Source organism: Photinus pyralis, unplaced genomic scaffold (genome assembly GCF_008802855.1).
Source record: "Photinus pyralis isolate 1611_PpyrPB1 unplaced genomic scaffold, Ppyr1.3 Ppyr1.4_LG5, whole genome shotgun sequence".
In the NCBI taxonomy this organism is placed as follows: Eukaryota; Metazoa; Arthropoda; class Insecta; order Coleoptera; family Lampyridae; genus Photinus; species Photinus pyralis.
The window spans coordinates 30,027,984-30,040,640 of record NW_022170596.1 but is presented as its reverse complement, the minus strand read 5'-3'; the positions used below and the strand labels follow the sequence as shown (position 1 = coordinate 30,040,640).

At 34.7% G+C, this 12,657-nt stretch overlaps 1 protein-coding gene across 4 annotated transcripts in view; it reads right to left on the bottom strand.

The window, feature by feature from the left end:
* The window catches only part of LOC116172090 (retinal guanylyl cyclase 2), an 88,908-nt gene that overhangs the window by 15,031 nt on the left and 61,220 nt on the right, over positions 1-12,657 (bottom strand). For all 4 annotated transcript variants that reach the window (XM_031489220.1, XM_031489221.1, XM_031489222.1 and 1 more), the window contains exons 10-12: positions 4,775-4,924; positions 4,398-4,710; positions 3,720-3,984 (exon numbers count right to left, since the gene is read on the bottom strand). In XM_031489220.1, coding sequence (XP_031345080.1) covers positions 3,720-3,984; positions 4,398-4,710; positions 4,775-4,924 — 728 coding nt within the window. The remainder of the gene's footprint in view (positions 1-3,719; positions 3,985-4,397; positions 4,711-4,774; positions 4,925-12,657) is intronic.

The following is a 12,657-nucleotide window of genomic DNA, read 5'->3' as shown; positions in this document are numbered from 1 at the left end:
AGAGTGTACGTAAAGAAGTGTAGTGAAAGAGTTTGTTTTCGGCGAGAAGTAACAAAAGCATTGGTAAAGCTGCGTAAGAAGACGTATTATTTTATTAACCAGTCTGCGATTGTTTTCACCAGCTCGCGAGTAGTTTCATCGGCCAGTACGAAATTTGGTAGTATTTACCAAGGACGATTTAAGCGAATTTGGATAGCTGAGAGGAGTACGCATCGAACTATAATTACGTCCCATTAGAAGACTGCAACTCGATCTGCAATAGCGTCACCCGGCTGCATCATTAACAAATAACAACGTTCAATATCCAGCTTTGCATAATTGCCTGTGAACTAAAAGAGATTCAGCCAAACGTGCGTCGTCATAAATTATAATAATAATCATTACATTTTTAAGATAGGGTTTATTTAGATTTAGGGGTATTTGAATAACAATTAGTAGGGATTAGGTTATTGTTTCTCTTTTGTGTTTATACAACATTGCTCAATTCCAATGTGTACTTTTAAATAAATGTACATATTTCAATTTTTAAACAACTCGTTGGAAGTATTGCTATTCTACAAGAGAAAGTAAAAAGATGTGCTTGTTTCAAAGATAGCAAATTGTGAAATATACATCTATCTAAAACATTGGAATGCAAATTTTGAACTAATATTTTTCCAAATTTCGGTTACAAATTCTTTACAATTAATGAGATATCAGTGAAAGTGCAGGAATGAACTAAATTGTTCCCTAATTACTTACCTTAATTAACCTGATACAGTAAAGTAAGTTCCAAAAGTACTTCCGCAACTTAATAAAACGAGAAAATTACAAGAAGAATTTACACCACGGACCCAAGAAAATTTTCAACCCTTTGCAAGATACCAATACCTACAAGTTGGCACCCTTCCACGGGTCAGAATTACCGAACCCCCCTTTTATTTGTAACAATCAGTTACACCACCCTGTATCTTCTCTGTTATCAACTACCCCTAGCGAAATCTAACTTTCAAATCTACCAAAAATTCGAAAAAAATACCAAAATCGTTTCGTATTTAAATGGATTTGGACCGAAATTAATTTGAGCCGAAATAACTGCGCCAAAAACTAATAATTGGATACGAAGGTAACTTTTTCAACTCCTTAGATAAGAGGATGAAAAAGTAAGATTCGGTAGGTACACTAGTGGCAGTTTCAAACGAGATCCTTACAATACGGGTAATTTATTACGAGACTCACCCGTACTTTAGATTGACTGGAGGTTTCAAAGGCATTTTATTGTACGGGAAACAGTTATAGGATGAATCTCAACTTTAGTCTGGTGGATCGACGCGATACCCGTGAAATTCAGCGAACCGTCGTTTCCAGGGCCCACCTAAAAGGTCTCTTACATTTAACTATAGCAGCATATTCAAATAAAACGAATGCTGTGGAAAAGAATAATAGCTTCGAATCAGCAGTATCGAGAAGATAATTAAAGTGTATTGCTATTTAGAGAGAATAATTTTTTTTAGTTCTCAACAAATATAAAAGCAACGTTTGACATAATCGTTTATGATTGTGTTATCCTTTGAATACAAAGTATAAAGTAATCTATATTCAAAAGTGTTAACCATATAAAAGTTTACTAAATATTATTTATACAGAAAATACAGAAGCAAAATAATAAATACTTCAGAAACTTAACTTTTCAAGGGAAATCGCTAAACAATTTGTACCGGTTTGTGGTATAGTTCGGCCAAATTTGGTCGTTGATTTTGTTGATTTTCAATAATCTGATAAATATCGAAACTACAATTTTGTTCACTAGTATACTGTTCTGGTCCCTGGATTTCGTGTAAAAATAAAAATGTCCGATTAAAATTCAAGCTCCTATGTATTTACCCTCGAATAATCACGGCAAGGGTTCTTTCAAAATTGATTCAATTGAACTTGTTCTTTGTCTGGGGTATCACACTTGGAGAATTGTCATATAAAAATTTCAATGGGTAGTACCTATATGGAGGCAAAGGCGGAAGTATCAACGTTTTCACTTATGTATGCAATTTTTATTTCCCCAACGTTCCCTTGAAACCGGTTTTGACATTATTTACGTTATTTTTAATGGCCTTTCTTTTATAGTACACACTGTATTACTTAATTATTGAAATAAAACATTTTCGAAGTATTACCTTACAAAATAAATATTTCTTTGGATAGTTGGCCAATGTAAGAAAACAGTGTAATGGACAATTTGAACCTGAATCGTCCCAGGACAACTGGTACAGGACAATTGTTTTTTATCGTTGAATTTTATTTTCAATTTTATAATTGCAAGAAAATGCTATACAATTATGAGAGGAAACGGTGCACCTGCAAACAACTTGTGGTGCAGCCTACCGGTTTAATTGTCTTTAATGAAACCCATCCTGGATAAACGCTCGTCCTCCAAGAAAAGGTGCCATCAAAGAAGATATAGAACTATATATCAGCTATTGTTCACGGATAATGTTTTCTCGTTTTCTTCTTGGAATATTTACACAAAGACCCAACTATTCGTAGAAATTGGTGAAGTTTCGTACAATATTCGGTTGTAGTTTTTATTATAATTGGATGGTTTCTTTAACTTTCCAATTGCAAGGAAATATCTTTTTTTGCATGGTTAGCAAATTACCGGACTTTTTTGACGAAAAATCCTATGGAAAGTGTTACTTTTTTTCACCATTTATATATTACTATTTAGATAGATAGATAGATGCTTTTATTTCCACGTTCATCATTGGATATACACAAAAACAGACAAAAAATAACAATATGTTCTAAAAAAATAATAAACTAAAACAAATAAATAATACTAGATGAATCGCAGATAGGTAAAAGTTAAACTTTAGATAAGAAAATGATACGCCTATTAACCTATCTTCTTGTTATCACAGTAAAAATCAAGCAAGATGGAGACAAAGGCAAAGAGTTATACCTACCTACAAAGAATACACTATTTAAAGATTAACGAAAAAGAAAGAGAAAAATTTATACTATACTTTCAAAACTAGTTGTACAAATAACTATAGTACTTAGTACGAAAAGGTATGTAGGAACTGCACTAAGTGGCCCTCCGTTGTAACCAGAGTAGCGTCATTTTGTGACAACCGCACTAACATTCGTCACCTCGTATAATCAATAGGAGTCATTATCACACCCCTTTAGGGTGACTGTAATTCACTTTTTTGTACTTATATACCTTTTCTTTAACACTATCTCAACTGAACTATTTAAAATTGACAAAGATTCATATTAAGTTCCAAAAATTATTCTATACATTATACCCTTAAAATACTTTTAATAAAATGCCGTCCCTTTCAATTGGTATTGGACAGTAATGGAAGCCTTTGGAACCCAAACCAATTTCATAATTATCGCATTCTCTTCGTATGCAGAACAGCTTTAAATAATCAAATCTATAAATGTCGGAACGAGTTACGCATAATCTACACCATGAATAATAAAATTGTATTATTCTTTATTGTGCGCTTGAAGTGGATGTTCGCTTTGGAATTTAATGCATTTGGACATTTTCCTTCGCAATACATTTCTCTAAAAATAAAGGCCGGTAAAGGGTGTCGGCCACCCCACAAGAACCGCGCGAGAAAAAAACTGCGTGGGCGCTTTGTTTCCACTTAACTTTTTGGAAAGCTCGCATAATTGAATCGGGCATTATTAGACGGGAGAAATACAATTTACGGAGGCGTAGCCCGGCGTACCTGCTCAGCGTGATCCGGTACCCTGACTGGAAGTCCTCCAACCACCATATATGCGTCGCCAATTGTTTCGATTTTGTAGACGTTATACGCGTTTATTGTCGCATCGAAGCAGGTGTAAAGGTCGTTCAGTAAATCCACCACTTGAAATGGGGTCGAGTGGGCGGAAATGGTGGTGAAGCCTACAATGTCGGAGAAGTAGATTGTTACCTCCTCAAACTCTTCGGGATCCACCGGCATTCCCAACTTAAGCTTATCGGCAACTGAACTGGAAATTAACAACGTTTAGCCTAAAATAATGCGTTAATTGCATTAATCAAAAAGTTCAGTCTGCCTCGCCTCTTTGACCTACTAGGTGTAAGCATGCCGAAAGAAAAGGTTGGAGTGAGAGATCCCATTCACCTAAATTAGACTCGAAATCGTAAAAAGAATTTAAGTGAACAGCCAAATTAATTTGAATTTTTTCCAATTCTGCTATTTCAAGTCCGTTTTAAGGGGCTGCATGGTTGGGCGTCTCTGTCGGCTTTTAATTTATATGCGAATAGTAGCAGAAAGCGCTATTAATCAGAGAAAATTGCAAAATCCAGTTCAGTTAAGTAACGCCATTCTTCGACTAAGACAAATAGCAAGTTATTGTCGTGGCGAAACTGCACTTTTCGACGATTTATGGCGAACAAATACCTTGGCAGCATGCGATTCAACAGCTGCTCCGTCTTCTTCTTTTCGATATCAAGCTGCTCCGTTCGCTCACGTATCAGCTCCTCCAAATTATTCGAGTACTTTTCCAACATTTGGAACATCGTGTCGACTATATTCACCTTGCGGCCGTGATTTAATTTTTTAAATAAGTCGTGAACCGCATTAAAATCGGGACGCAGATCGGGTTGCTCTGCCCAACATTGTCGCATGATATTTATAGCTTCGGGTGGCGCTGCTCCCTTACTAACCGATGGCCTAATTAGTGGCGGAGGGCGCTTCACCTTTTCGATAATCTCTATTATTACCACATTAGTTTTAAGTAAATAGAGCGTGTCGTGTGAGTATGCTATTCATCTTACCTTCAGGAGTTAAGGCAAACATACAGAATGGCTCCCCGCGGACGACAACTTCCTGGCAAATTATCCCGAAAGAATAAACGTCGCCAGGTTGAGTGCCTTTTTTCCTTAAATTTACGTGACGGAGAAGCTCAGGTGCGGACCACAACAGATCTAAAAATAAAAGCACTGGTTATCGATCCGCTGACTTTTAGTGTACATCAAGATTGTTATCACTAAAATAATACTTTTAAAAACAAAAACAGAAGACACTTATTTCGTGTTGTTTTCCCCTCTGTAGTGTGTTTATCGAAATTTCCGATTGACGTAGGAGGTATAAGGCTGAAAACGACGAGCTGCGGATTTATAGGGCAATTATTGTCTTTGTGTTCAAACAGTTTAAGGTTTTACTGTTAAATACATGGGGTAGATTCTTTTGGTTTAATTACAAAGTTTCAATGGGCATCCTTCAGTTTCCGAACACGATTCGCGCAACCATTTCTTAACCTTCCAATTAAATGTTAAAAGTTTTGTTGAACAATGAAAATGGCTTTTAACCGAAGTTTTCTTCTGTGTGCTCCATTATTAAAACATTGGAACGCAAAAGGGAAACGTATTCTCCTTATAGAATGAAAGTGCGAGGGATGAATGGGCAATAGGCATCTGATTGTCAATGCCTGAAGTAATTCATGCTTGATTTCTGGGTTTTTCCTACATTTATCACTTTCTTGGTTATTATAAGTATTTATTCAACTGTCTGTTCCTGTTACAAATCAACCTGATTATATATATCACGTGCTTTCCTTTTTTTAAGTAAGTGCGGCAAAAATAGAAAAAAATCTAATTAAAAGTAAAACAATTCATATAAATCTAACAAATAACTAGAACAATACAATCTTGTAAATTTGTTGATATGGGTCCATTTCGTGGATATAATTTTCCAATAAGGGCGGATACATTTTCTGCAAAAAAACCTGCAGGGGGTGTAGCTATTTAAATTACCACCCACATGAAACCATACATTTCAGAATTTTATAGCTTTTGTTTTTGAAATTATGGTGTGATCATATTTTTTTCGAATGAGTATACGCTTTATTTTGAAAGAGCATGCTTTCAACCGTATAGTTGAGGGTAGGTTGCAATGAAAAATTGATATAAAAGGGCAGTAAACGTTGAAATACCGACGAAAAAACCAAATTAAAAAATCCGATACAGCGGAATACCGAACGACCCGTTTTTGGGCTGTAACCTCACTACTCAATCTCGTCGATAATAAAACTCAAACTTAGCTAAATGGATGGGTCCATTGCATAAAAAATTAATGAAAATTTCTCCTTTTCTTGAACTACATCTACTAGGATTCTACCCTCCATTCCATGATTTGAAACAACGTAATGACCAAATTAAAATTCACTAGGAATTCTGTGGATTCGATTGAATGATGAAATGGAAAATGTAATAGGTCCCTAAATGATCACTTTTACAGTTAACCTTAGTTATTTATATTATACTCGTAATAATCTTGGCCTGATTATAGTGAAATCGTTATACTCTTTACTCCTAAGGCGCTAGTACAGATTTATGGTTCATTAACTAAAACTCGAATCTAACTATAATAAATAAACCAATCCATTCAAAGAGAAATGGACTTTCCTCTCAGTTACGCCTTATCAAACCAAACATTAAACAGAAAACTGAATTTGCTCATTCAAAATCTTCACACATTCCCCGTCATGTTTTACAGTTTTCTATGATATAACAAAATACAAAAAAATCACAATACCCTATTAACATGCAGTTCGCCACAGTAAGTGATTTTAAACCCACGCGTTAAGCGATCTCAGCAATCCACTAGGTCGAAGATATAAGTAGACTGTTCGACGAAAAACAACTGGGATGTTTACAACACCTCTTCTAGGCCCATAACCTGATGCAATAGCTGATGGCAACTCGAGATGTAATCAGAAGAAAAATGTCAATTTATTTTTATTGAAGTGATTAGTATTTTTTATCTAATACTAAGGGTAGCTGATTATTACTCTACGTACACGTTATATCCTATAAAATGCCACCCTACTAGTCAAATAAAAGCTAGGGTGGTAAATCATTCACACATATTTTTCAAATTTGCCAAATTTGCAAATCTCACGCTGCTGCATAACATGCCGGGTGTGCATTTGTAACAAAATAGCCTCTAATTAAAATCCCTGACTATATCAGCCATTTCAGGCATCTCGTCGCCTAGGTTTCTGAAACTAATTAAGAGAACAAAGCGCTATAGAAATTTAACTGATGCAGAAAAGACATATTTCATTTCCAATACGGTTTATGACAATTCCAGTAGGTACACGTAACATGGTAAAATCAACCCTCTAAATTTCAACAACCTGCAAATTTGCCTTACCCAAACTATACTATTCTTAGAAATCCAAAAATTTCTAACTTCACAACGAAACTTCAAACAAATGTAAATGCAAATTTAGAGCTACCGTTACATTATTGATTGTACAATTTCTTCTTACCTTCATTTCTGTCATCAAAACATTGAATAAATGGTTCTCCTTTGTTCATTGCAGATTCAGTTTCTTTGGAAAAAAGAGAATTTTTTGCTTGTATGTAACTCATTCCCTGTTTTTATAACCAATATCAATCAGAATGGACAATTTCTAATTGTTGTGTTGTTTGATTGCATCCTTTTTGTTAAACGCAGAGAACACATTTTTTATAATAATTACATATGTTACGGATAAACTGTTTACTTGGGTACTTTATAGACTAGCTGGATAGTAGGTATGTAAACTCTCCAAATATGTGGTTATTTTGATAGGATATTAAAATAGCTACGAGGTTTGTATACTATCCAGTTAGTCTATAAAATATACAAGATTTATCGCCAAAAAGTACAAACTACAAGAAAATTATATAAATTAACCAGAATTTTTGGCTAATTCACAAACTATTCACAGTAGTTGGTGGATAAAGTGTGAACTCAATATTCCTAGTAATAGATACATAATATAATAAGTTAATAATAATTTAGTTCAGGATGGTAAAATAAATCTGGATTAAAAATAGATTTTACTCTGTCACTTTTTAACTTATTTTTAAGTAGTAATAGCAGGGGCGGACTGGGTACTTACGCGCCAGGTGGAATTGCATAAGTTACGGGCTCTGCGGTGCACCACAAAAACATTTTTTGTTTCATTTTAAAGTATTCCTTTCTCGAAAATCAATTAGAATATAGTTTTTTTTTAATTGCAGCTGATAAAAGTAACAAAATATACAAACGAGGCGAGTTGCCTATAATTGTGTTTCAGCACTTTCAAAATACGAGGAAAAATGATAAATTCATTGTAAAACACTGAAATAAAAACAGAATTTTTTAAACAACCCAACATCAACCCCAATGAGAGAAACGTGTTAGTCATTTATTAATAGCGCAAGAAACTAAATACAGCACATACTTATAATCCAGCTTTGTTGTCCTTTTATAATACCATTTATAACGCATATTATAAATGAATGCCTCTACACTAATACGTTTCCTTCACAATGGAAAGTGGCTTATGTCAAACCTATCCCTAAAATTAATAATCCTTCATGCTATAAAGACTTGAGACCGATTAGTATACTGTGCACTTTGTCGAAAATATTGGAGAAGGTTATGAAAGATCAAATAAATGAACACATTCTTAAATATAATCTTTTAACACCTTACCAATCTGGGTTTCGAAAAAATTATAGTTGCACCACAGCATTACTTAGTATTACCGACGATATCATTAAAGCTACAGATGCAGGATATCTCACAGTTTTGGTATTAGTAGATTTTTCTAAGGCATTTGATACTATAAATCATAAGCTTCTTTTATCAATACTGAATCATTACGGTTTCGATGTGTCTGCGGTACAACTTATTACCTCTTACCTTGAAAGTAGGCAGCATTGTGTGCTTATGGATAACATTAAATCTTCTTTACTTGATGTACATAGTGGAGTCCCACAAGGCTCCATTTTGGGGCCACTTTTATATGTCATATATTCAAATAATATCTGCAGGGACTTTAAAAGCTGTAAATTTCATCAATATGCTGATGATACACAGGTATATTGTTCATTCCCACCGTCTGATACATCTGATGTAATAAAATTAATAAATAAAGAACTTGAAGTGCTTGTCCGAACTGCTACAAACCATAATTTATTTATTAATGCAAAAAAGTCCACTGTGCTGCTTTTTGGACGAGATAAAGCTAGAATCCAGAACTTGGATCTCATTAGGATTAAAGTGCAAGGATCGGTATTGAAAGTGTGGCACGATGCAAGAAATCTTGGAGTTTTAATGGACTCTAACTTTAAGTATGTTAGCCATATTAATAATTGTTTGCGCAAGGCATATTCTACTCTAAAGCGTTTGTATCCGAATAGACATCTTTTATCTACTAAAACCAAAATAACCCTAACAGATACCCTTGCTTTGTCACATTTTAATTATTGTGATGTTTTGTTTCATGCATGCATTGACACAGCTACTGCCACCCGTATACAAAGAGTGCAGAATTCTTGTTTGAGATTTATTTATGGCATTGGGCGCAGAGATCACATTTCACATAAGATGATCGAGGTGGGATGGCTTAATATGTCTCAGCGTAGAATGTTGCATTCTCTAGTTCTTTACCATAAGGTTATTATCACCCAAACACCAAGTTACCTAGCTGATCGTTTAGAATATAGAACTAGCTTACATAATCTAAATTTGCGCCATAGAAGGTCTACTAAATATCCCTTTCCATCACACTGCTTACTTTGAAAAATCGTTCACATATAATATATGTAAGCTGTATAACATGATTCCGTCCCCTCTTAAAAATCTACAACCTCTCGGCTTCAAAAATAGAATCAGACAATATCTGAAACTTGAGCTACCCAAATGAACTGGTGTGTCTTAAGATTTTAGTACTTATACTTGTATTTTTATTTTTGTTTTCTTTCCTCTCTTTGTATTCAAGTATTAATTTGTTTCTGAGTGCTAGCGTAATTTATATTTTATTTTCCTATAACGAGTTGGGGTTACATGGAAGAACAGGGTTGTCAAAACACTGAATGTAGTCCCATTTCCCGTATACATTATGTGTTACTCATTTATATATATTATATATTTTATACTTATTTGGTTTTGGTATTACGTGGAAATAAATGTCATTATTATTATCGGTGTTTCTTGTGAGAACTCAGGTCTAGCCTGGTTAACTAATCGCACGGATTAAAATCAAGTAACGATTAGTGTCTGTGTCTGTGTCTGGTGAAGTTATGTAGGGTCCCTAAAAAAAAAAAAATCACACATGGGCACAATAAGCCAACGCTATTAGGAAAGAGGAAAACAAAACAAAACAAAAATCATTATAATAATTCCTGTAATTTTATTAAATGGAGTTTATTGTGTAAGTGTTTCTTTGGCTTTGCGTTTGGGTTGAATACGAGTGGGTTGTGATAACGTGGTGTTCTTCGGTGAGGATGGAGTTTTGTGTTTTTTTACTGTGCTAGGACGTGTAACTTTATTGGGTGGACCTGTCTTTGTGGTACATGTTGCCTTACTTGTATTTATGGTGTTTCTTTGTTCTTGAGGTTGTATTTGTGTTATTCTTGGGTTATTGGTGGAGGTATTACTGTATTTTGTGAGCTAGTAGTGCTGTTTAGGTTTTTGCGTTTGGGTTGAGTACGAGTGGGTTGTGATAACGTGGTGTGTTTCTGAGAAGAAAGAGTATTGTGTTTTTTAGCTGTGCTAGGCCGTGTAACTTTATTGAGTGAGGGCGTCTTTGTAGTGCATGTTGCGTTACTTGTATTTATTGCGTTTGTTTGTTCAGGAAGTTGTGTTTGTGTGGTTGGTTGAGTTAAGGGTGGAGATTTTACAGTATGTTGTGTGTCATGTTGTGAGTCTAAAGTGCTGTTTAGGCTTTTGCGTTTGGGTTGAATACTAATGGGTCGTGATAATGTGGTTTGCTTCAGAGGTGAATCTCTGATTGTAGTATATGTTGTATCATTTGTTGTTCTTGTTTGCTCGGTAAGTTGTATTTGTGTGTTTGTTTGGGTTAGAGGTTGAGATATTACAGTATGTTGTGTACCGTGTTGTGAGCGAGTACTGTTGTTTACATGTATACGTTGTGGATCATTTGTGTATGTAGTATCTTGTGTTATGTTTAGAAATTTACGAACAATATGGCATGTGTTGATAATGATTGCTTTTTGTAAATGTTTGTATGTGTTTTTGTCTAAACCTAATAGTTGTAAATTGTGGTGTATTGTCTTTGGTATAACTCCAGTAGCACTAAGAATAATGGGAACTGTAACAGTAGATTTCATTCTCCATTGCGTCTTAAGCTCGATAGCTATATCGGTGTATTTGCGGTGTTTTTCTGCATGTGTTTTAGTTAAGTTGTTAGTGTTGGGTATGGCAATGGCTATAATACAAATGGATTTTTGCGTTTTATCTATAAGTGTAATATCTGGTCTATTATTGTGGATAGTTTTGTCTGTGAGTAGTGTCCTGTCCCAATATAATTTGTGTGTGTTGTTTTCAAGTATGATCTGTGGCGTGTATTTGTAGTATGGTGTCGTATCTGTTATGAGATTGTGTTTAAGTGCTAATTTTTAATGTATGATTTTAGCTACCTGATCATGTCGATGTTTGTATTCAGTTTGTGCGAGTCGTGTGCATGCCGATATTATATGTTGGATTGTTTCTGATGTTTGTGAACAGAGTCGACAAGAATCATTTGTCACTGTTTTGTCTTTATGTATGTGTTTTTTATAGTTACGTGTGTTAATGACCTGGTCTTGTATTGCTAACATGAAACCCTCAGTCTCCGGGAAGATATCACATTCAGACAACCAACTGTGCGTTGCTATAGAATCAACACAACCCTGGCTAACCTCTTGTGGAAATCGTCCATGTAAAGGCTTTTGGTTCCATATTTGTATGTTATTTGTGATGTATGTAAGTTTGGATGTGGGTGGGAGTATATTAGTTTCGTGTAGATTAAGTGGTGTGTAAGATTTATCTGCATATGTTACTGTTTTGTGTAAAACTGAAGTATCTGATTTGTTATAAAAGTATTGTCGTAAATTGTGTATTTGTGTTTGGTGCAATAGTTTTATGTCTGTAAGTCCTCTACCTCCTTCCGAACGAGGAAGGTAAAGTCGTATAGTAGAGGAGTGAGGGTGATGTATATGGTGCTTTGTTAATAGTGTACGTGTGTTTCTCTGTATTTGTTCTAAATCTGTATTTGTCCAACGTATAATCCCAAAAGAGTATGTAAGCACTGGTGTGGCATAAGTGTTAATAGCCTTGATTGTATTTCTACCGTGTAATTTTGTTTTAAGTATACTGCGTACTCTTTGTAGGTATTGTGTGATAAGTGTTTGCTTTATACTCGTATGTTTAATATGTGTATTTTGCTGAAAACCAAGATACTTATAAGTTTCATTCTCATCCATGGAATTTATTAAATTACCCTGTTCTAGCTCATAATCTAAAAGTTGCCTTTTACCAGCTGTGATGTGTTGTGTTTTACATTTATCGATTCCAAAGTCCATTTGTGTCACGTGAGAATGTTTCGGTAATGTGTAGAAGGTGATTAAGTTTTATGCTTGTGGAAGAGTATAATTTAAGGTCGTCCATGTAAAACAGGTGTGTAATGTTGTGATGTATTTCGTGGTTGTGTTTAATATTGTACCCAAAGTTAGTAGTGTTTAACAAATATGAAAGTGGATTAAGAGCAAGACAAAACCAGAGCGGACTTAAAGAATCGCCTTGAAAAATTCCTCTTTTAATTTGAATTGGGTCGGTAATAAGTTTTGTGTCGTTTAGTGTAAGTGTTAACGTAGTGTTCCAACATGACATTATGTAA